At 42.8% G+C, this 22,883-nt stretch overlaps 1 protein-coding gene across 1 annotated transcript in view; it reads left to right on the plus strand.

Annotated features, from left to right (window-relative positions):
• LOC311249272 (partitioning defective 3 homolog) overlaps positions 1-22,883 on the plus strand; it is a 350,671-nt gene that overhangs the window by 247,559 nt on the left and 80,229 nt on the right. Inside the window, exons 21-22 of the mRNA XM_084340181.1 lie at positions 13,892-14,020; positions 22,077-22,379. Coding sequence (XP_084196307.1) covers positions 13,892-14,020; positions 22,077-22,379 — 432 coding nt within the window. The remainder of the gene's footprint in view (positions 1-13,891; positions 14,021-22,076; positions 22,380-22,883) is intronic.

Below are 22,883 nucleotides of genomic sequence, written 5' to 3' on the forward strand. Positions count from 1 at the left end.
TGGTGTCAGAAAGAACATCCGCTCAGCAGGGTGGTCAATGATTGTGGAAGTTCCTTTTTTTTTTTTTTTAGTCTCCAAGTGGGAAAGGATTCACTCCTTTGAAGTGTCTGTGAACAACAAAATGACTCCCTGTCAGCTGACTGTGACATTGACCTCCCTGTGAAGCATGCTAAAGCAAAGTGAGCCACAGATTTATTCTGTCATCGATAAATATTTCAGAAGCAACTTAGTACTGGACTTCGACAGCTTTTGGCAGATTTGCCAAGTGCAAAGTCATACCTCAATATCACCTTCAAATGCCTGCACAGCTAAAAGAAATATGTCACCGAGGGCACCACACAGAGAGGGTCAGCTATTTCAACTTCTTGGGAAATACATCTTTTCAGAAGAACTCTCCCCTGCGTTTTTTCAAAGCCGGCGCAAGATCCCAGGACTTTAAAGAGGTCAGTTTTGCAGGCTGAACTCCAAACTCTCCCACAAAAAAATGTCTTCTGAGTGTGACATCCCATTGCTCTCTTGCCAATCATGTACCAAAGATGCCCAGCAGGGGCCAAACAACAAACAACACAGTCCCCCACTGAGAAGATTAGTGCCACTGTGACAGAGTGCAGCGACGGGAGATGAAAACAGTAAAACAACAAACTCCTCTGTACGCCAGGTTAAGGCAAGCGTAGCTTTGTGTCTGGTGTCAAAAAATTGGATGTCACTGTAAATTTGTGGCAGGGTGAAGCAGTTAGACATAGGGAGAGGCGGAGGGATAGGATTAAGGGGGGGGAGGGGAGGACGGCCTGCAACTTTCGCCTTCGTGCAAGAGTGAGAGATGGTTGTTTAAGGCGTGGGGATCCGGACTGTGGGGGGGGAGGGGGGCTGGTCTAGCTGTCCGGCAGCACTTCCTCTGCTTTTGGCCACTCGATGCAAATGTAATTGGGCAGCACTGGGCCTCCATCAGACAGCCCTGAAGTAATTAGGTTTAGAATGATCACGCAGTGCTCCGAGATAGACCTTGAAGCATGGGGAGAAGTGTGTGTGTGTGTGTGTGTGTGTGTGTGTGTGTGTGTGTGTAGAGGTGGTGTTGCACGATGGAGTTAATTGAATCTGAAATCTTGTCGGCCTGAAATGAGATCCACCGATGTCTCTCACACTGGGTCTCAGGCAGAGGGCTGCAAACATGACTGAATTCATAAAGTGTTTTATTAAAGAGCTGAAATTAAGTGTAGCAGTGCAGCCCTGCATACTCTACCAGGCCTGTGACTACTAACGATCCAACCCCAGTGGAATCACACCCAGACCTACCGAAACCCAAGACGTCTTCTCTTCTCTTCTCTTCTCTTCTCTTCTCTTCTCTTCTCTTCTCTTCTTTTCTCTTCTCTTCTCTTCTCTTCTCTTCTCTTCTCCTCTTCTCTTCTCTTCTCTTCTCTTCTCTTCTCTTCTCTTCTCTTCTCTCCTCTTCTCTTCTCTTCTCTTCTCTTCCTTCCTTTATCTCTTTGAAAATGTTTCCCCCGTCTCATTTTTCCTCAGCTGTCCTCCCTACTTTACACCACCTCTCACCCCCCTCCATCTCTCCTTTCATCAACCTTGATGTTCCAAACAGAAACCGCCCGATGTTTCTTAACTTCCTCCCTCTCTGTTTGATATTTGTTTTTCACACTTTGAGACACTTTGATTCCACTTTGATGTTATTTCTTCGCTTTGGCCCAGATCGCTTTGATCAATCAGAGAAAGGCTGTTCCGATGCGAGTCGACTCTCAGAGGACGTGCGGATTTGAAAATAATGAGAAAACATTAACAACGCGTTCAAGGATCTGAGAACGGCACAATGCCATTTTGTTTTTCTAAATAGTACAAATGGATCGCTCATGCCACCCCTAATAAACCATATGAAATGTATGTTTTGGTCTAAGGATGGAAAAAAAAATATAATGTGAATTAGAGATGCAAAGCATGCTTGATATTACAGAGACAGAGGTGAGAAATGCACATGGGAGAAGCTATTTATTTCCCCCTATGTGCTATGCAAATGAAGCGAGCAGCTTGCTACAGTAGGACTCATTGCTAGTCTGCTCAGCCATCCACCAGGCTTAGCATGTAATGAAATAGAGGCCGTTGGCTGAAATGACCTTTCCCATCTAGTGAGTTCCCACCTGCTGATGTGTGCACACACCCTAACATGTGAACGAGAAGATGTGTAGTGGGAGAGAAACAACCATCGTAAAGGCAGGGAAGACAAAAAGGCAGGGAAATTGCTTTTGAATTACAAAAGGTAATATCAATCGATGTTGAATTACACTTCTGATTTCCATCAAAGGCAACCAATTAAAGCCAGGAACCGTATTCCTCTTGTTCTGTCAGCGTCTCGACATGTGTTTGGCATGTAAAGTGAAACTGTCTATTTTTTTCCGCCTCTCTCTCTCTCTCTCTCTCTTGCTTGCTCGTTCGCTCCCACTCTGATGTTTTTCTCTGTCTTTGGTGAGAGTGTCAGAGAAATGGAGATTTCGTTTCACGGCAAGATATGGATTTCATTCCTCTCCATGTTTGTCATGAAGGAATCTTAATTGGGCTCTCACTGCCGTACCAAGACGCGCGAGCTGAGTGTGTGATGACGGACTGACGAGTCAGCAGGTAAAGCTCAAAGCTTGATGTTCCAGTTGCAGATGCATATCAAGTCTGCTTCAGCCCTTTATGAGTTAATTGTGTATCCACAATTGTATAACCAGCAAGGTATTTAAACACTTCTGGACCTTCTAATTTAATGTAAGGTGTGGAGCTTTGGGTGATAAGATGGTGGTGTTAAACAATAGACTTTTATACAGGTATCCCAACACTTAGTACCTGTAATGAATGTTTTCCTTTTGATTCACCATGAATAAAATCCTTACTTTTAAACTCACAGTATGCATTTTCTGCCACTAGGAGTCTCAATAAACAACAATGAAAACAAAAAAAAATCAAATGCAGTTTGATGATTTCCTGAAGTAGCTTGGGATCATTGGAGATATTGTCTTTGTTATTAAAAAGAACAACCATTGCAGATGACTCAGGCAGAAATGTTCTTGAACACAGTAATGTATGAAACTTTTATTTTTTTATGTCTCATTTGCTGACTTACCTCTGACATAGCATATGTCTTTTACCCGAGAGTTATAGCAACAGGCGAACAAATACACGCACCGTTACCCCACCCAAAGATTGAGTTTGAATGAAACGCCCACGATTGACATCCTTGATTGGTGATAAGGTTGGTTTATAACTTAACCATAGTAAAATCCATTGTTGATTTGTAGTCTTTATCTCTTACAAGTGATATTGTTATACTGCATTCCTATAAAACCAACTGTTCCCCGGAGGATATTTCCTAATTGATCAAAACGTTTTCTGTTTGCCTTTACCTTTGTCTCTCTATAAAACAAGTTTTGTTTTGCTGTAAATCAGTAGGGCAGATAACCCACACCTCAAAATGTGATATGGAGGTGCTAAGAGGCTAAAAATGATCTCATTCATGTTACTGTCGCATTAGTTTGTAGCATTTTTGCTGAGGTTTTTAAAAGATTTCTTGACTTGAAAAACTCTCCATGCTGCATGTTTAATTTTACAAACTTATGGTTCCAATTTTTGTAGTTTTTAAATGTATTTTGCTTTGGAGAACCAGGAGTTTGATCCAACTGCAGAAGGTCAGTGGACAGAGGAGGAGTGTCCAGGGTTATTTATTCAACCCAACCATGCTTGTGATGTACAGTCACCATCCCGGAGATTCCCCCTCTCTCATCCTCACTTTACTTACAATTACTGTCACTCCCTCCCCCTTTCTTTCCATATATCCTCCTGTATCCCCCCTCCTTCCCAGCATGCCCTGGAGATTCATTGTGGCATTGACAGAAAGACCTCTCCCGTCTCCCTCTGAATGCTGGGAGGGGTGTATATCACGGATCAGTGATTCCGCTGTCTCCTTTCTCCAATGGACTCAAATACAATGCTTGTGCTAGTGCGTGTCCAGGCCTGTATTTCAAAGTCTGACGTTTACGAGCCAGAAAACCTGCCTTACTTCTCCCCTCGCCTGTCCTTTAGATGAGCATCTTGGAAATCAGGCATTTGAGTGTGGCAATACACATCTGTCTCCAGGCTCATCAGCATGTAAATTAGTTTGGAAATAATTGTGAGAAGCCAAGATAATCAAAACAGAGAAGACAGGAAAAGAGGCCTGGCAAACAAACTAAATTTATGAGGTACTCTTGTATCATGACAATTATCATACACTATTTCCTCTCATCTAGTACACATCCAAAAGGGATTAAGTTGTGCTAGGTGAAAGCTGCTGTAAATACATCACCAAAGCACACGAGTGGTGTTTTGTAAAGCTACTCCAAAATTCAGGTTGTCTTTTTTTTCCCCCGCTGTGGTGCTTCCACATCCACGCTTGCGGTTGCCATCATTAAAAGAGTTGAGCAGACTCGGGATGCTGTGTTTGCTGAATGCTGAGTTTTTGTGTTTGAGGCATGCAGCAGCAGCAGCCTAGCTGAAGATACAGAGAGTGGCAGCGATCAAAATGGCCCATTAGGAATGCAGTGTGCCATACTGTATCTAGGTCACAGCCTGAGCCACCTACTGTAGCTCTTCACTGAGAAGCCATCCTCACTCATCATCTTCTACACGTGTGAGCGTGTGGGCTGGGTTGGCTAAGCATTGCCAAAACATGAGTGTGGTTGTGTATATGTGTGTGATTGTCTGCTTATGCATGGGTTGTGGCTAGCATTGGCATTGGGAAACTGATCAATTGTTTGTGTATAAAGTGGGAGAAACAAAGTGTGCAGGACGATTATGAGTTGTTAAAAAAAGTCAGCAGCAACACAACACGGCTTTTCCTAATCAGAATGCACACGCACACACACACACACACACACACACACACACACACGCACCTTCAGCTTAACCTGAACTTCGCTCTGAGTTGCTCAAGTGTTTCTATGTAAATTGTCCTTCAGAAACTCCCTCTTCACTGCGCTCATACACTTTAACAAATGGATGTCTGAATGCGTTTGGACTGTTTATTTGTGTTGTAATGAGAGGCTTTAATCAGGGGTGTCAGGGATTTGAAATGTTCCTCTGAGCGTGTGCAGAAACAGCCCTCCCCTCCTCACACGCACACACTCACACATGCAGACGTACACACACAACTCAGTGATTTATGTGAAACATTAAAGGCAATCATGTTGGGCTGAGCCTCGTCCTTTGTATTGCACAGGCTGTTTGAAATATGGAAAAGCCAAGCTGTCCCTTGATATACAGGCACGCACATACAGATAAAACACACACCAGCACAGACGCTTGTGTGTGCCTTAAATATTGCTTAAGTATGAATAATTGGCACACTGAGCAAAAAGACGAATGCTGTTTTTTTTTGTTTTTTTTTCTTATCTTGCAAACACACAAACCCACACATGCAAAAACTTTTGGTTGTCGATAGACATTCAGACCCCCAGCCCAACCCCACACCACCCACCACCCACACCCCATACACATCCACACTTATTCAGTTCAACAGCTGCTTTGATACTGATAGTTGTTAGTTTAAAAGCAGAGAACATCTTCGGCCATTCACTGTGCTGCAGCTGTGTCTGTGTTCAGTCTGGTCTCTGTGGCTACAAAGAACATTTCTCGAGAAGAGCAGATTAACTATGTTGCTGGAATTTTGAAAGTCTACCATGCCCTCCTCCACACACACACACACACACACACACATACATTTGCATGAAATGGCCGAATCATAGCCCCGTAGCTCACTGTGACTGACCATTCTTCACGTGTTCATTTTTCTTGTCTTACTCCTCCTCTTCGTTAGGGCTGGAATGAGAAGCTCTGACAACGCTCTGTTTTCTTTTGCTATCTACATCTCCTAACAGCTAGACTAGCGGTCGAATGTAGATGTTGATCAGGCCTTTAGATACACATACAGAGTTTGATAAGGGAAAATAAAATGCTTGAAAGAAAAGAAAAATGACTAGAATGATCAATTCTGAAAGAGAAGTGTGAAGAGAGGAACAAACAGACGGAAGAGTACCGGACTGACAGAGAGTTGTAGAAATAACAGGAAATACTGACTGACACGGCGAGAAACTAGATAAATGTAAGGCTGAAAACAATTCTCCGAAAGGACGGTATAGCATCAATTTCCATGCACATGTATTGCCAGAAAATCGTCATTTCCATACAATAACCCCTTTATGGTAAACAGGTGGGGACAGTGATATTGGTTGCGAAAAAGACTGTGATTTAAATACAATGATCTGAGATGGCATACAATTCATACACCTGTAAATTGTTTTTCTTTTTCATTATTTTGTTGTGGTGAAAGACCACGTAGAGCGTCACTGCAACTGAGTGTCCTCCTATGTGACGGTGTCTTCTGTCTGCTCAGCTGGGAGACCTAAGAGGCGTACAAGTTTCTGGCAAGAATCGTTTCTCCGTTCTGCCCATGGTGCTGTCCCCCTACTGGTGCTCGGCCTGATGTCATGAATAAATGCATGTCATGCCTCCGTGGTGCGGGACACGCCGCTTTCTCACCCGGCATGAACCATTTCGACTCCCACCCTCCCTCCCTCCTGTACCCTCTCCCCACTGTTTTCACACCGTCGCTGAAAGAATTAGGCTTAGATCTCCTCCAGAGCTGCAGCCAATCAACAGCAGCCCCCATTCGCACTTTTTCTTCAGGAGAAAATCAATTGTGTCTGTGTGTGCAAGCCCCTGCCCAATGAGGTGAAAGCGCCGAGATGTCATATCTTGCTGTGACCTGGAAGGGGCAGACTCTCCGTTAAAGGCAGGGGAATGTGAAGCTGCATTAACGGTTGTGTTATTTTAAATGCACATGCCACATCACGACCCCCAAGATGGTGTGAACTCACAGAGGTGCTGCCTTATCTCTCACATTCACTCAGGAATCTGAGGTTGCAGTCTTTCTCCTTAAACTCCTTAAAAAGATGCTGCTCTGAGGATGCATCAGATGTTAGATTCTGGTTTAAAAGGCTGAGCAGGGAAAGCGCTGACTGACATTACAGGTTGCGGATAATGAGTTCCGCCGGGAGGGAGATTATCGGCTGGAGGATAGAGGAACGACCGGAGAACATCCTCCCATACCTCTCTAGGGTTGGTGTCCCTGGAAACCAGCAGTGGCGACATTACGCTGAGGCCACTCAGTGAGAACGGATGCCCCTTTAATGTCTGTTAATGATAGTGTGCAAATCCCAGGGAAGAACAAAAAAAAAAAAACTCTCTCTTTCTCTTTTTCTGACTGTCTTTTGGATTTTTTTTACAAGGCTCACCCCAGGTAGAGAGCGTTTACTTGCCACAACTGCACCAACATTTAGCTACCGAAGAGGACAGACAAATTGGACAGCCTCGCCTTCCTAACGAGGCTCTATTAAAATTACATGCCACTGTCAGGATGTTGCCCTAGGTGCAGTACAGTGTAGAAATCATGCACTGTTTCATATTGACATGCCCTTGCATTGGACAGGGAGAAGAGAGGAAGAAAAAGTGGTGTGTGCGTGTGCTGGTTTGTGTGTATGTGTGGCAGTCTTAACTTTCTGCTGTGTACTTTCTGCCATCAATAAAATGATAATAACGTCTCTTGATTTTTCTCGGAGAAAAAAAAACTGTATTTTTTATGGTGCTTTATAGATTATCAACATGAAACGCAGTGGGTGGAGGCATAGTTATTTATTTTCTTCCTGACTGCGACAAATGCAGTTTCGGGGGATGGGGGCTCAGACACCACATCAGACGTCTGTGGGGGACTTCGCCCCGGGAGATCTGGATTAACTTTCAGGTTGGCCGAGCAGAAACCATAATGATTCTCTCTGTCTGCCCTTGAAATTATCTTCTCATCACTTACTCAAATTGATAGATGCAGTCACTTTTTCTTTCTGGCTCACCTGTTCCATTTGCAGGTTTGAATGATGCCAAAAAGATTTAACACCTCATATGATGAGGGCGTCATGTGAGGGTAAACCAGGTAGTCCATCACATCCCTGCATTCACTTTCAAAACCCACAAATTTTAGGAGAATAAATAAGCGGCTCTCTCCCTACTGTAAGTCGGAACTTCCTGTGAGCAAAACCACAAATTCCCCACAGAAGATGTCAAAACAGATTAGCTTCTGTCAAATCTACTCCCCAGATTAAATGATTGTAACAATCAAACTGGCTTTGAGGCTTTGCATAATTTACTTTTTTCTCCCTCTTTGGAAATTCTGCCTTTGACTTTTTCCTCCTCTGTTGTGCTGCAGCCTTGAAGTATTATTACCCTGTAAATCGATGAGGATGATGTATGAGGCATCTACTGCTAGTGGTATAAACCCTTCTGTTTTCTATGATATATGAGGATGTATCATATTGAATGGAGTACCTATTTACTGACTTCTACGAAAAGCAGCCACATACAGCATATGCCTAATGTGCAACAGCATTTGAAAACATTTTGTTTTATGAGATGCTGTCAGCAGATGTCAAATTCAGGACACTTTGATCAATGTTGCACTGCATCAGTGGCCATCATAACATTATTAAAGCATACTGCATATATGACTGACACATGTTAGATTACATACTCCTCAAATGAGGTTTGATGGCGAATCAAATATGAGTGTGACCAAACAATTGATGAATAGGACAGGGCGGCTCAAGCTTCGAAAGCAACCTCAGGGTGCAGACACACCACACCGACATCAAAGAAGTAGCGATGAGGACCGCCTCATGTCGCCTGTGTCTCAGCCAAGGGCTGCATTTGAACACATCACAAAGACTATTGAGTGTTGTAGTTTGTAGTCCCAAAACCAGGGAAACAGTTAGCATTTATGAACATCTGGTTCTCTCATCTCAAAGTCTACGAGTTTTTTAAATTGTTTTTTGGTTAAATGCTTGAAATAAGGTCTGGAGCTACCACAGGCTTTAGATGTTTACACGTTTTGTTCTACGACATAAAATCATCATTAAATAATTAAATATTCCATAATTTAATTATAAAGCGCTTACGTGTCTTTAAAACTGTGTTTGCTAACAAGTGGCTATATGAGACTAGAAGAAGTTGTCATGGACCAAGAATCAAGAGTGATTTGTTTTTAACATAACTAACATGACATTAATAATGTACTTATGTCACTTACATTACGTGATGATGTACGTCACTTCTGTTACCGTTAAGTTATGAGAGTGAAAGTAGTTGTTATAACCAGAAGTGTGATCTTTTCCTAAACCTAACCGAACCTAAAATTGTTTATCAGCAATCTTTACTTTGAAAATCTAACCGGATGTTGCAAATTACATATTGTTGCTAACTTGACCAAGGATCCCTTCCTGTGAAAAACTGACGTTAAAGGGATAGGTTGAGCGTCATATTTTGAAGCTTAAGGCCACTGACCAAGCTGTTGTATTTGATGAGTCGGGAGTGTGGACATACAAACCGTTGTCATGATAAAGCAGCGTTTTTCTTTCATTTTCACACCACTCAATCTAATATAGCCACTTCTAATTGAGAATATGTCCGGTGGTGTTGTCGGCCCTTGGTCTTTTGTTCCAGAGATCATGAATACCACAGTGACAGGCTCATGGGTCTTTCCCTGTCTTTTTCCATTTCTATTCTTGTGCTTAGCTGAACAGCCAATCAGAATGTGATTGTGAGCCAATGATTTCTTACACCAACCAGCTCCGCCAAAAAGCTGCCAACATGGGCCAACTAGTGCCAACAGTGTGGCACCACAAAAACCAGGGCCACAAATTATGTCAGCTTGGTGTTTTCAGGGCCCTAAAGGTCATAAATATTCCCTATACCCATGGAGTTTTGCGATGTATATCTCTCTTCACCATTGTTCTGTTCTTTGTCTTTTGATTGAACCTCTGCATTTGTGTATTCATCACTATTATGTGCCACATAGAGATAGACGCTTAGGAACGGATCATTAAACAGAGCTTCGGTCTAGTGGACTGAAGCAGAAAAATAGGATCAGAGCTTTATGAGGAAGTAAATGGCATATCATTGTTTACCTGGCTTTAATGGAGGTTTGAGGCTCAGCTATTGCTCAAATGGTGACCTTGACAGTCATTTTAAATAGCTATTTAACAAAATCATCTTAATTCAAAAGACCGCTTACATTTTTTGTGGGGTTTTTTTGTTTATTTTTTGGGGGAGGGGGGCAAAATCAATAAATAGGAGGTCTGAGTAAAGATTATTCTGTTTGGGCCCTAAAGAGTTCTCTTTCCCAAACTGCAAGGTAAAGTGTTCATTTTCAGTCTACCCGAGTTTCAGGTGCCAATCAATATCTTATTATTAAGCCTCATCAACCTCAGTCTCAATACAGCTGTCCTGATGCCAGCCCAGATTAATGCCAAGGTGCCAATACTGGCTCAAGAGTTTTACAGAAAAGGCTGAAGTTTCTTCTTCCCTCCTGACACTGATTAACTCCAAATCATTACCCTTTTTATTGGATTCACTATGTTTCACAAATGAGACACTTATCTTCCAGAGACATGTATTAAAAGTCAATACAGTTTGCAGTTTTTATATGTACACTGGTACAAAACATTTCTGTATTTCCCTGCTGAGAAAATGTTACGTGCAGAAATATAACATGGGGGTTTGTGTGTCAGTGGAGGTTTGATGGCTAATCCTGTGTTCCACTGCGGTCCCCACTGGCACAGACCCGGCTGTTCAAATGAAGGGCAGAGCCGGGTTGTCACTGAACCAGCAAGTGTCCCAATAGCCTTCTAATAGCTCTGGTAATATCGGTTCTTTCCTCCGCCTCCGCTTTGATGTCGGCCCTCCTTCTTAGGCCACCAACGATGGGGGAATAGCCTTTCATACAGGAGCTACTGCATGCTCAGGGTCCTGCTCAGTCTGATATGTTTCATGATGACAAATCCCTCTCTGTATTGATGTTGATCCAGAAAAACAAAAACAAAAGTTGAAGGCAGAAGTTTGTCTCCTCCAAAGTTATTTTATTTTATGTTTCTTATTTATTTTTTTTATTAGAGAGGGGGTCAGAGTAAGAAGAGACTGAGAAAAAAAAAATGTAAGAGAAAAAGAGGAAGGTGAATTTTCCTCGGGAAGTTAATGAAAGTCCTTGAAGTGAGGCGAGGGAAGCTGTCACCTGCCCTGGTGATAGATAGCAGGCTCACTATTATTAGCATTCCCAGCCCCAGCCGAGAGTTTTATGCCTTACTAGAGCCATTTGTTGATTAATTAATCAGGTAATGTATGCTATCTGTGCTACAAAAGAACCCAGATATCGCTCCCTTGGCCTCGCCCGGGCTCTTTGTACAACCACAAACCAAGACCTCCTACCAGGCCACGGCACATTTCAAAGATTATAATTCCAAAGCAGCCACTACCAAAGAGAAGCCATTTGCACAAAGGCACTGGCTGCTTTTTAATGTAAAATATAATAATAAACATTCGTGAGGGGAAACAGTCTCCCATTTCATGAATATATTCACTTCCACAAGCCCAAAGTCAACCTTGTCTGATGTAATTTTTTTCAGCTTTCACAGAAAGTTTGCAAACTGTCAAATAAAAAAGCTCTGCTATGAGGAAGGTAAAAATAAACTGGGAGTGAAGCACAGTGAGTCTGGGAGACTGCAGAGCTCAATGCTTTCTCCTGTTCCGCTGTCTGAGATTGAATGGGACTGCTCAAAAAAGCTCATGTGAAACATCGAATTAATCAATGTCTTTGTGAACAATGCAAGAACATTGAGTCACGTTATGTAATATAAACAGTCAATAAAAATCCAGTTATTTTCTGTGATTCTATTATGTGATTTATTGAATTTCTTCTCACTTGCGGCCACATGCCCCATAAAATTTCTGTTATCGGCTTGTTTTTACAATCTTCAAATATGTTTATGTAAGTGGCCTGGTTTCCACCAACCTGACAGTCATTTAAAGGTTTTTGCAGTTTTCACATTTAAAATCAGTGACGTATGACAGCAGTCTGCAATGACAACGAATGATTACAATAGGGTTGTCAGAAGTGTGTAGACAGTCTCATTTCTCATAATTGAACATTCAAACTTTTAGGTTTCCTGTTCAGCAGTTCAATTCACGTGATGTGGTTCACTTTGTTCAGCTCCTCAAAGATTATTTTACCCAGATATCTGTCCCTGTCTTATGTTAGCCCTTCACATTTCCAGGATATAATAATTGTATTTTTATAATACAATTATTATGTTTTCATTCGTTTATAATCATCTGAAACAAATGGTTGTTGTTTTTGTGTTACCTTGAGTAACTTGAATGAGCCTTTTATATCTACAGTGGGTCCATCATGTTGCACTGTCATGTTTTTACAGACAAACCAAACAAAGAGGGCCTTTCACGTTTTCAAGTATTTTGCTTTTATTATTATTATTTATTATTATTTTGCAACTACTATTGGTCAGGGTTAAACGAGGGATGGTCATCTGGGTGCAATCTGCAATGACACCACTAGATACCACTAAATCCTACACACTGGTCCTTTAATTTTTGTATAGCCTTGGCATGATTCGCCTCCAGGTCACCACATATCCTTCAACAAAGCAGTCTTCTTCTCCTTCCATCAGGGCTCTTTTCAGACCTGTCAGTTAGAGATTTGTTACAGACATTTTGCACCATCCTTACTCTGAGATTTATTATATTGAGAATATTTGAGCATATGGAATATTTAGCTCTGACTCCCATTTGATTTCACTGTATCTGCTGTATATGGTGTACAGATGTGCCTTTATCTGCATGTGCAAGAAGACCATCATGTACTTCCTGCATATCTGTCTGTAATATTTCCTTTTTCTGTATCCTGCCATTTTTGCACTTCCTCCACAGCTGGCACCGTTTTGGAACAGCAGGAAATGACATCATACTTTTTAATGATATTGCCTTTCCTGTTCTGTCTGACCAGAGATAAATTCTGTTCTCGTGCATCTGATCTTAGTGTTATCCACATGTGCACTGTTGTGAGTAATAAAGTCTCAGCCAGGGGAGTCAGATAATAGAGTTGTCCATATATTGTGTTTGTGAGTATGCAGCCCTGTAAATTTACTGTACTCCCCGTCAACTGCATGCCTGTTTTCTATTTTCCATTCCTCATCATTTCCTCACACCCCTCAGTCAGCAAGAGTCTCCAGTCATTTATTTGCCCAGCACCGAGCTCGGGCCGACTAGAGGAATTTATGATCATCGGCCCGGCTCGTTCTCACCTCGCTGTAAAGCTGTAATGGATTTACTGCCGCCGTTGTATCACTCCCATCATTAAAATGTAAAGGTTTGTGACGCTAACTAAAAAGTCACAAACGATGCCAGCGAGCTCATCCGTTTCCTCCACTTACATTTCGCCTGGTTGCAGGTAGTTTGCTCAATCCTCACTCCAAACTAAATCATGCGCTCCCATCACTCCCTGTCACCGCTCCCATCACTCTAAGTAATCTCTACAGCTCAGGGAGAAAACTGGAGCTCATTCTCTTTTAAAACGAGAGAGTGTTGCCATTTTTCTACTTTTCAGGCTCACTACTAACACTGCACGCTAAATCTTCTCTGCTGTCCTGGATGGAGACTTTGCAAGGAGGGAATTCACTATGTCGAGTTATCTTTTGATATGGTTTGATGCATTTTGATTGCATTTATATGAAAATTGCCAAGTTATTCTTTCAATAACGAATGAGTACCTGGGGAGAGGCCTCCTGCGCTGTCTCCCCAGTACAAACCCGACCTGAAGATTTTGACAGTTTGACACTTTAATTTCCTTCTGAGTATTTCACCTGAATTTTCGGAACAAAGGCAGAGACATGCTGCTGCAGAAAAAAAAAGTCCATATCGGCTTGGAAAATATTAAGCCTGTGTTGCAATTAAATCGTCTCTTCCCTTCACTTTTGCTCAGGTTCGGAAAACACCGGAGGGATGAGCGGCCAGGAGACAGGATGGAGAGGAAGGGCTCCAGTAAATCTAAAGCTGAGGACATGCAGGCGTCTGAAGAGGAAACCCTGCGGATGAGGCTGGAACAAGAGAGGTGAGTGCTCAGACAGAGCATTGGCTCGCTAAAAGCCTAAACAATTAAGTCCCAGGCGAACAAAGGGAAAAAAAAAAACACTACTGACCGGAAAATTAGCAAACAACCTAATTAGCAAAATGGTGGAGCAAGGTTGGGAAATTCTGGGAAAGCACTCAGATGTCAATTTGTGAAATGTCCCTTTCTTTTATATCAGTACATTAAAAAGATCATTTATGGATTGTTGTTGCCTGTGCCATTCAGAGGCGCTGACCTCCTAATGGTGCTCGTAGGCCCCTGTGGATTTGACATGATTGAATGGTGCTCATTATAATAGTGAAATCGATGTAACTCTGCATTTGTCTTCTCCTGCTGCTCGCCCGGGTTGTTAATCGCTCAAGAATACGCTGTTCCTCTTTATCCTCCCCTCTTGGCTCCATGTCCTCTGGTGTTTGTGGACATTAGGACGTCCAGAAGAATAAGGCAAGGCATCGGTTTTGCCGTGCGCGCCTCATCCCTCACAGGCAAGCCCCATTTAATTCTCTCCAACAGGGAAGACAATATTGGTGGCAGGGTGAATGAAAAGACAGCTTGCTGCCTCCATTGTTCTCCACCAACCAAATGAACTCGGTAATCAAACTGCTGTTGGTAATGACAGCTAATTGAATAGAAACAATAGGGCTTGATACCGCTCCCTCTGACGGCGAAGGGAAAGAAGGATGGATGGCTGTCGAAAATGCATGGTACCACAAACAAGTGTGCGCATAAAACAAAAAAAGCTCACAAAGGCCCTCTTCCTTGCTGAATGGAACATCTGGAGGCCTTGCTCAAAACACTGTAGCATGTTTCTTTTTTGGTATCCAACTACGACTTGCAGTGAAGGCCCTCTGCACTGAGGATGTAAACCCCCTCTGGACAAGGGCCCAACACATTTCCCTCAGTTCACCCTGGAGACCGGTGGGCCTGGCTCTCCATCCGGATCTGTCCCCCTTTGAGAAGCTCCCAACTGACTGTCACGCTAAGCAGTAGAATCAACACAGGCATGCAGTGGGCATGAGATATGTACAGTACATGCCCTCACAACCCTTCCCTCCCCGCACACACATACAAAGTGTTTAAGTCCTGTTCCTACTTCTTTTCTTTCCCCGCCATCGCCCTGCTTCTTTGTGTGCTTCGTTTTCTTGCAGCACGTTCTCATTCCCTGTCTTGTTTGTGTCCGTTCTGCATGTGTGAGCTCCGGTCTCAGTTCCCTGTGCAAGAGGGCAACGTTATTCCTTCCTTTTTTTACCTGTTCCCAAATCCCATCACTCAGCCAGGCTGGGATTGTCCCTCAGTTAATAGAAAGGGAATCCTGAGGGAAATTGTGGTGGGTAATAATAAACCAACCTGCCATGAAGACAAGTCGATATTCAAAGCATTAGGGTTCAGCAGGACGACAGCTCAGAAATCCATTACTTCTTGTATTTTTTGGTTGCGCTACTGTATTTGATTGTCGTACCTCTCTGCTTAAGGCACACGCTCTGATTGATTACATCGCCGCCACGGAGACAGGACCATTTAAGAGTGCGTTTTATAAAATTATGGATCGAAACCGTAGCAGGTTTCCGAAGCCGGCGATCATCAGCCGGCGCTGTGTGTCAGCACGACCCGGGATGGGCCGCAGCCAAACTCCCGGCTCGGCTGACATTAGCGATCATTAATTCAAGCAGACGGTTTTGACAGGGGCTTTTAGTGATTCAAAATAGGAGTCAGCGAAGAGGTGAGATGGATTAATTCATAAAACCTGCCCTTTTTACTCTGCAATAAGGAAGCTACGGCTATATATTTAAAACTCTGACCTTGGTTTGATCCATGCAATTTATGGTTTGGCCTGCGATCCTTGCAGACACAGCTCGTTTATTTAGATTGAAAATTATTCTCCGTTGATATCTTGTCAGCCAGCTTATGGACTGAAGATGATGGAGAAAAAAGTACATAAAAGTTTGATTTCATTTCTTGAGCACAGTGCAGTGCATCCACTTGATGAAGAGTGGTTATCAGCAGCATTTGTGCTGCTAGAATTTGGCTCATTTTGTACGGCTCCTGTGATTGACTGTTTCATGTCTCATCAAGGCAGCATTAGAACCCGCAGTTAGGCTGATCTAAATCTTTGTTCAGCCCATCAGGGGCGGCCATTACTCTGATTTCTTTATGCCTGTGGACAGCACCCAAGACACCCCTATCTTATTGGCTCACGTTGAGACAACTGTAGATACAACAAGCCCCCTGATTGGACCTCGGGTGGGTTGGAGAGCAGCCGTGTCTGCGGCTGTGGCCCTCATTCATGCAAGGCCATGGGGGAGAAAGAAAGAAACACATGGCGGGTGGTGTTGGTGGAGCTTCTATCAGTCTCTCACTTATCTCTGCACATGCTAGCCCTAACCTATATTTTCCCAGCCAAAGCGGGGAGCACACAAAGGCAACCTGACAATGTTGCTTTTTCATTTTCTGCCTGAACTGAACTCCTTTCTCTTTTTCTTTCTCTGTGGTAGCTGATTATGATGTCCATTCTCTCTTATCTGCTCGGCTCTGGTTGGCTTCTAATCAGCGGCCAGCACTCCACTGCCACTCTACTTGTTCCCGCTCCCCAGACCACAGCAGAGCACATCACTGCTTTTTTTTTTTTTCCTCGACAGTGGCCTGCTTCCTCTCGTTTGTTGTTAGACTTCCTGCTGACTCTAGACAAACAAAACCTGGCCGGTGTTTCTGGAGTGGGTCAGTCAGCAAAATTCACTTTCAGCAAACCTGGATTTGGCATGTTTCATTTGACACAAGAGACATTCTTCTCTTATACCATGTTCAGGGTACAAACCCTCAGCGGCACTGATACAAAAATAAATAAATAAAACAATTTGTTGTAAGGCAGATCCTTTTCTGTTTTTTCATCACAGTGATTGTGGACACAACGTTATCATTCCACTTTATCAAACCATCTCGTTATTTCAGTTTCCTATTTGAGTCTCATTTGCATAGCGAGTTCAAAGGAAGCTCCGACTGGCTGATTGGGAAAAGTGATTACATTTGTAATTATATTGATACCTACAGCAAGTTAATGTGATTGTTACACTGTGAATTAACACCGCGAAACTTGGACAATTATCTCTGTGATTGCATTATGCTGTTATGGGCCAAGTGTCAACACAAAAGATGGGCTATCGGAGGCTTTACGATTCGGCACAGACAGCTGCACGCGGAGTCATTTACGGCACTTTGATTAGATTCAGACACATTCTGCCCTCCATCTGCACTTCAGAACAATAGAACATGTTTGGTGAGGAGTTATTAAAAAGAAAAAAATCTATTCAAGGCAGCTGGATGAGAAAAGTAAGAGAGCAAATACATTCTGTTTCATCCACCACGGTAACAATGCATATTGAAGAGGCAGGCTTTCAAGCTTCTAAGTGTGTTGACTTCAAAATGAGTGTCTGCGAGTACAGACAAAACCTGCCTTCCACTTCTCCCCCCCCCCCCCCCCCCAGTCCTCCCATGGGTATATTACACATTGACAAACATATGGAGAAGGAGTCTGCTGGCTTTGTTGGTCCCAAAAAACAACCCTGTTGGATGAATAGTTTGACTTATTCATTTGTGGAGAGGAAGGACGTGAGGTGAGCTGACATGCTGCTACCAGCTCACACCAGGCCTTTCAATCTAAAAGTCTGTAGAAATGACGGTAACGGTCTACTCTGACACTTAATTTGCGATATGAAAACTAAACATAGCTGGAAAAAATACATTATTCGATGAAAGTAAAGTAATTAACAAAGACATAACTTTATTTTTACTGACATTGTCGTATGCTAGAAACATAATGAGTTGATTTTCCATGCTGTAATTTTTTCTTCGTTATAATACAACTGGATAGAAAAAACAAAGGCAGTGTGCCCATTTAATGTGTTAGTGTAATGTAGAAATAGTTCTTGACGTGAGTCATTTGCTTTCACATTTATGGGCTGAAATGAAGATTGAGCCACAGTTTAATTAAAAATTCTGTTTTCTGTTGACATGGTTTTCAGACTCAATTTAGTGACGACTAAAGAGAAGAAAAACAACAACAGGGAGAACAGAAAAAGTTGAAAGGGAGAAACGTTAATGGAAAATAATGTCATATGGCTGACACATATTCTTCGTAAAGACATGGTCAGTCAGCGGATTAGGGGTTGAACTTTAACTGCCCTGAAAGCCTCAGCATTAGACTGTCTAGACTGTCTGTTAGCCAGGAGGAAATGCCTTTCCACTGCACTGTTATGAAAAACAAGTAAGTAACCATTAAAGCTACATATGAGGTCAATTGTACTTCTAAGAACACGGAGTAAAACACAGATAACATAGAGACACAATAGAAACCGATCAATGACTGATGTTACACTGGAATTATCTTCTTTTCTGTCAGCAGTGTAATTAGCATTACAATTAAAATCCACAATGTGGCTGCGGTGAAGCACTACAGCTCAACTGTCCCCTTTTTTTAAATAAAACCTCTCCGGGCTTGTTGCATTAAAAACTACAGTGTCCTCTCTTCTCAGACGTACTATCTGGTAAGAGGAGAAGAGAGGAGAAGGGCTGGTAATTGGGGCTGTACAGTAATAATGTGTTTAGCGTGTGCAGCACTTTCCTCAGTGTTAACATGCTGGGCCATTAATTGGCTAATGGAGTATATATGGTACAGTGCGGGGGTGGTCTCTCAGGAGAAAGTGGGGGAAGGAGAGGAGTTGGAAGTGGAGCAGCAGCTGCAGGTTGCCCAGGAAGAACGCAGTTTGCAGGTGTGGATGAACAGTAAGGTGTGAAGCTAAGGAGCAGGTCACTGAGCAGAAAATGGCTACCAAATGGCAACCCTGTTTCCTACAAAGTGCATTGACACACTTAAGATCATGATTTTGTAAAAATAAAAAAAAAAGGTCAAACAATCATTTCTCACCTTAAGTCAGATTTGACTTCCACAATTTTCTACTTACATTAAATTGTAGTTAGTGTGGGTGAAATAAGTGATATATGCTTTTAATTTTCAAGGAGACATCTAGAAGAAACTATGCACTTTGGAATGTAGCGTTCAAATCAAGCTTGCCATGTAGAGACCCACTGCCAACTAGCCAAAGGTGGAAACTTAACATCGTGTGGTTGACCCAGCTTTTCTTTCAGAAAGCCAGAACAAGTTGGTATAGGTTTCACACTTTAGACTGACAGGTTTGGATTGTGGAGATGTTTTCTCACACTCAGTACGTTTACATAATGTTAGAAAGAGTCGGACTGTTGTTTCCGACTGAAATCGCACTAAATTGAGTTTCTCAAAGACGGACTAACACACCCAGATAAAGTGGCTGGAAGTCTATTTACTTTTTCATGTATAAGCCGCAGTTGGACCTGAACTGGCCTCAGTGTTCTGCGCATGCACCACAGTCCCTCCACCGGGCATTGACGTGGAAGTTATCTATCACATAAATCCGTAGCAGGAAGCAGGGAAAAACAAAAGAAGAACACAACAAAGAAGGTATTAATACAATATATTATCTAATGCACAGCGCCGAAAAGTCATTCATGTTTTCACCGTTCATTGTGCAGCCCATTCCTCGCTTCTTAAGGTCCATGAAGGATGAAGGTCCAGTAGCAACTAGCTGAAACGGTGCATATCGCCACCTGCCGTGGTGTAGTGGGACATACTTCCCTCAATAAATCGATTCTCCCTTGGTGCTTGTATACTGGGACAGTGGAAGTAGTCCAATTAAATTCCCTAATTGAGCTATGACTGTAGCTCGACTTAAGTGTGCATGGAAACGTACCAAGTGGCTGTGAGAGCTCTCGTACCACAAACAGAGCCAGGACCTCTCCCCTGGAAAATGTGAAGTGTCAGGAAGAACTGAAACAAAAGCTTGTATGCTCTTAAAGTTTTTTTAAGAGCATACAAGCAACAAAGTTACAATTCAAGATTGACCAGATGCAATAATGCTAATGACAATAGCATGACTCACATCTCTGTTTTTTTTTTTCTCTCGTTAATATCCTTTTATTGAAATGCACCTATCATCTTTATCCATGTCAGACTCCTGAGGCCTGGCAGAGAAGTCTCTTTCTGTTAGCGTCATGTCGCCAGTCTAGCCAAGGCCATTATCTCATCCCAAATGTCAATAATGCCGTTTTTATGAATCTGATTAGTCCATAAAATGCCAGAGGGTCTTGAGATCCCAGCGGACTTCCGTGAACCTGTGGTAACATCATTGTCTAGGTCCTTCCTGGCAGAGATCTGACATCAATTTAGCCAGATGGCAGGTGAAAGGGCTTCTGAGAATTAGGGTTTTTGTTCTCAATGTGAGAGTGAGAACACATACTTAGTGCACACTGTGCTGCGAGTTGATAATTTCCATATTGTACCTAGTCCGCAACAATGCAAAAAATACACCAAACCAGCTTAGATGCTTTATAAATGACTGCATATCATGCAACATTGCATCAGGCCTCTGTCAAAATCTCATTCCGCAGATAATGCTGAGAAAATGGGATTTTGGACAGCTAAAAATAAACAAGGCAGTCTATGGGTATGATGTGGGAATTGGGTTAATCCGGCACTGAAAAATGGTGATGGTTTGAAATGTGATTACTGTTATTAAAATACACAGACATGGGAGAGAGAGTTAGGCTAGGGGGGATTCTCACTCTGTTCCAAACCTGTCAATCATTTGCAAGGAGCAGCGGTGGGGGGGGGGTCAGAGGTCAGTTATGACCCGAGGTATTAGGGAAGTCAAGCACCAGTGGGAGGCAGCCTACTTGTACGTATGTGTGTTGATGTGTGTGTTAGCCTACAGCAGGGGTACAACATCTGGAACCAGTGAGCAGTCTGGTAGCTGCTGCAAGGGTCACCGCGGTGGGAGGTCAACCCCTCCCGCCGCCTATCCTCAGCCCTTCTCCCCTCTACTCTCCACTGTCCACCTCCCAGCTCCCACAATGCCAGCTCTCCTCGCTCTCATACAGCACCATGACTGAGTCTTGTTAGCTGCGGACAGATGGGCATTCACATGGAACCATTCTCTGAGACAGGAAAGGCCCTGTGAAAGGCTCTGTTGTGTAGAAGAGGTCCAGGGGAGAGGAACGGCATGTAGGGAGAGGAAGGGGCGGGAAGGAGGACAACGAGGTCTGCCTGGTCTCCCTCTTACCTCCTTTTGTTTGAGGATCTGAGGCATGAGATCACTACACCCATCTCAGTTATAATAAAAAGCCACATATTTGAATAATACTGCTTGGGAGAGGAAAGCCACTTTATAAGTTTGAGTAGGTCTTCCTCTGGTCTGGACTGATCGATATCTGAGATTAGATTTAAACATTACTGCGTTGCCTCCTCACTGTACCTTCTGTATGCACTTGTATTACCTCAAATGCAGCCATCACAGTCACATCTCCTTCTTTCCATTTAGTCTTTACAAAAAAACACTTGTATTTCATCAGTTAGTACCATCGTCTAAATTCCCAGGCACGTTTTATGAAAACTTTTCAAATCTCGAGAAAACAAAATGTGAACTTGATGTGTTTTTGAGGCAATTTGAATTTCTCCTTTTACATTATCACTCAGTCAATCAGAAAACACTGTTAACCGCAATGAAAACGTTTTTTTAGGAATACAATATTAAATATAAAGGTGCTATGATTGAAATTTGAACAAACCCCTCCACAAAAACTTTCATAAAATAGATAGAAATAAAACAGGAAACTTTAGTGTATGAGAAAAAAATCATTTTGAGGAAACAGCCTTTAAAGATATGTCTCTTAAAATCCCATACCCTTTAAGACAAAATGTGAATAGAGTAAAAATATAAACCATCACCATGAAACTTCTTAGTTTAGTACTCAGTTAAAGAGATTTTTGTTTGTGGTAATATACGTTTTCTGATATGAAATCTTTAAATATGCAATATAGCCCAAACTCAAGAAAAAAGTCTTCACATGTCGTGTCTCCCCTTCAGAACCAATCAATATTGGGCAACTGTGGTGGAAGATATGGTTCTTTTCCATTACCTTACGGTTGTCCCAATAAACAATCTGTTTGTCACAGAATACAGGCCAAGACGCGGGAGTTTCGGGAAAGGCAGGCAAAGGAGAGGGAATACGCTGAGATCCAAGACATTGTCGGCCACACCTTCAGCTCAGATGAGGAGCACACTTACGCTGGCATCGGATCATTCGACTCGTCGGTGGATAGCAGCAGCATTGATCCCTACAGTCACCACTACCATCTCCCCCAGACTCCCCAGAGCCCTCACCCTCCCCAGAGCCTCCAGGACAATGGTCCACCCCTAGAAGCTCTGTACGCCCAGGTCAACAAGCCACGCAATGGACGGCCTGCAGCTCTAGACAGGTAAGGGGTTCAGAAATATGTCCATCTGCAAGCGTTGCAAGGCTGCAACTCTACACACACAGCCACAACACTCGAGGCTGAACAGTATGTTTTGTAACCCTCTACCTTTCTCGTTCATTCAAATGGCACTAAATAGCTTTGTGTCTTGTGCTCATGCTTTGCAACAATCTTGTTCATTTACACCTCATCTATAATGTATAAGCAGTGGCGAGATTGTATTTGTTCACTTTTCCTTGTCATGGCTGACACATGCTGCACAGAAAAACAATGAATTTTACACAATGTTTTATCGCTGCCTCGTCCCATGAGGCATTGCCCCGTGCAAGCCAGCAGAGTCACCTGGCAAAGTAAAACAACACAAGCCTATCAGTAATTCTCCATGTGTTAGAATTTAATATCAGGCAGTCTTTTTTTTTTTTCATTATCCTTGGATCACAGGTAATCCTCCCCGGCCTCTCGCACACCTCTTTCAGAGTCACGCCGCATGCGAGTTCAGCTTGTTTG

This window comes from Pagrus pagrus (genome assembly GCF_965226575.1).
Source record: "Pagrus pagrus genome assembly, chromosome: 20".
Classification (NCBI taxonomy): domain Eukaryota; kingdom Metazoa; phylum Chordata; class Actinopteri; order Spariformes; family Sparidae; genus Pagrus; species Pagrus pagrus.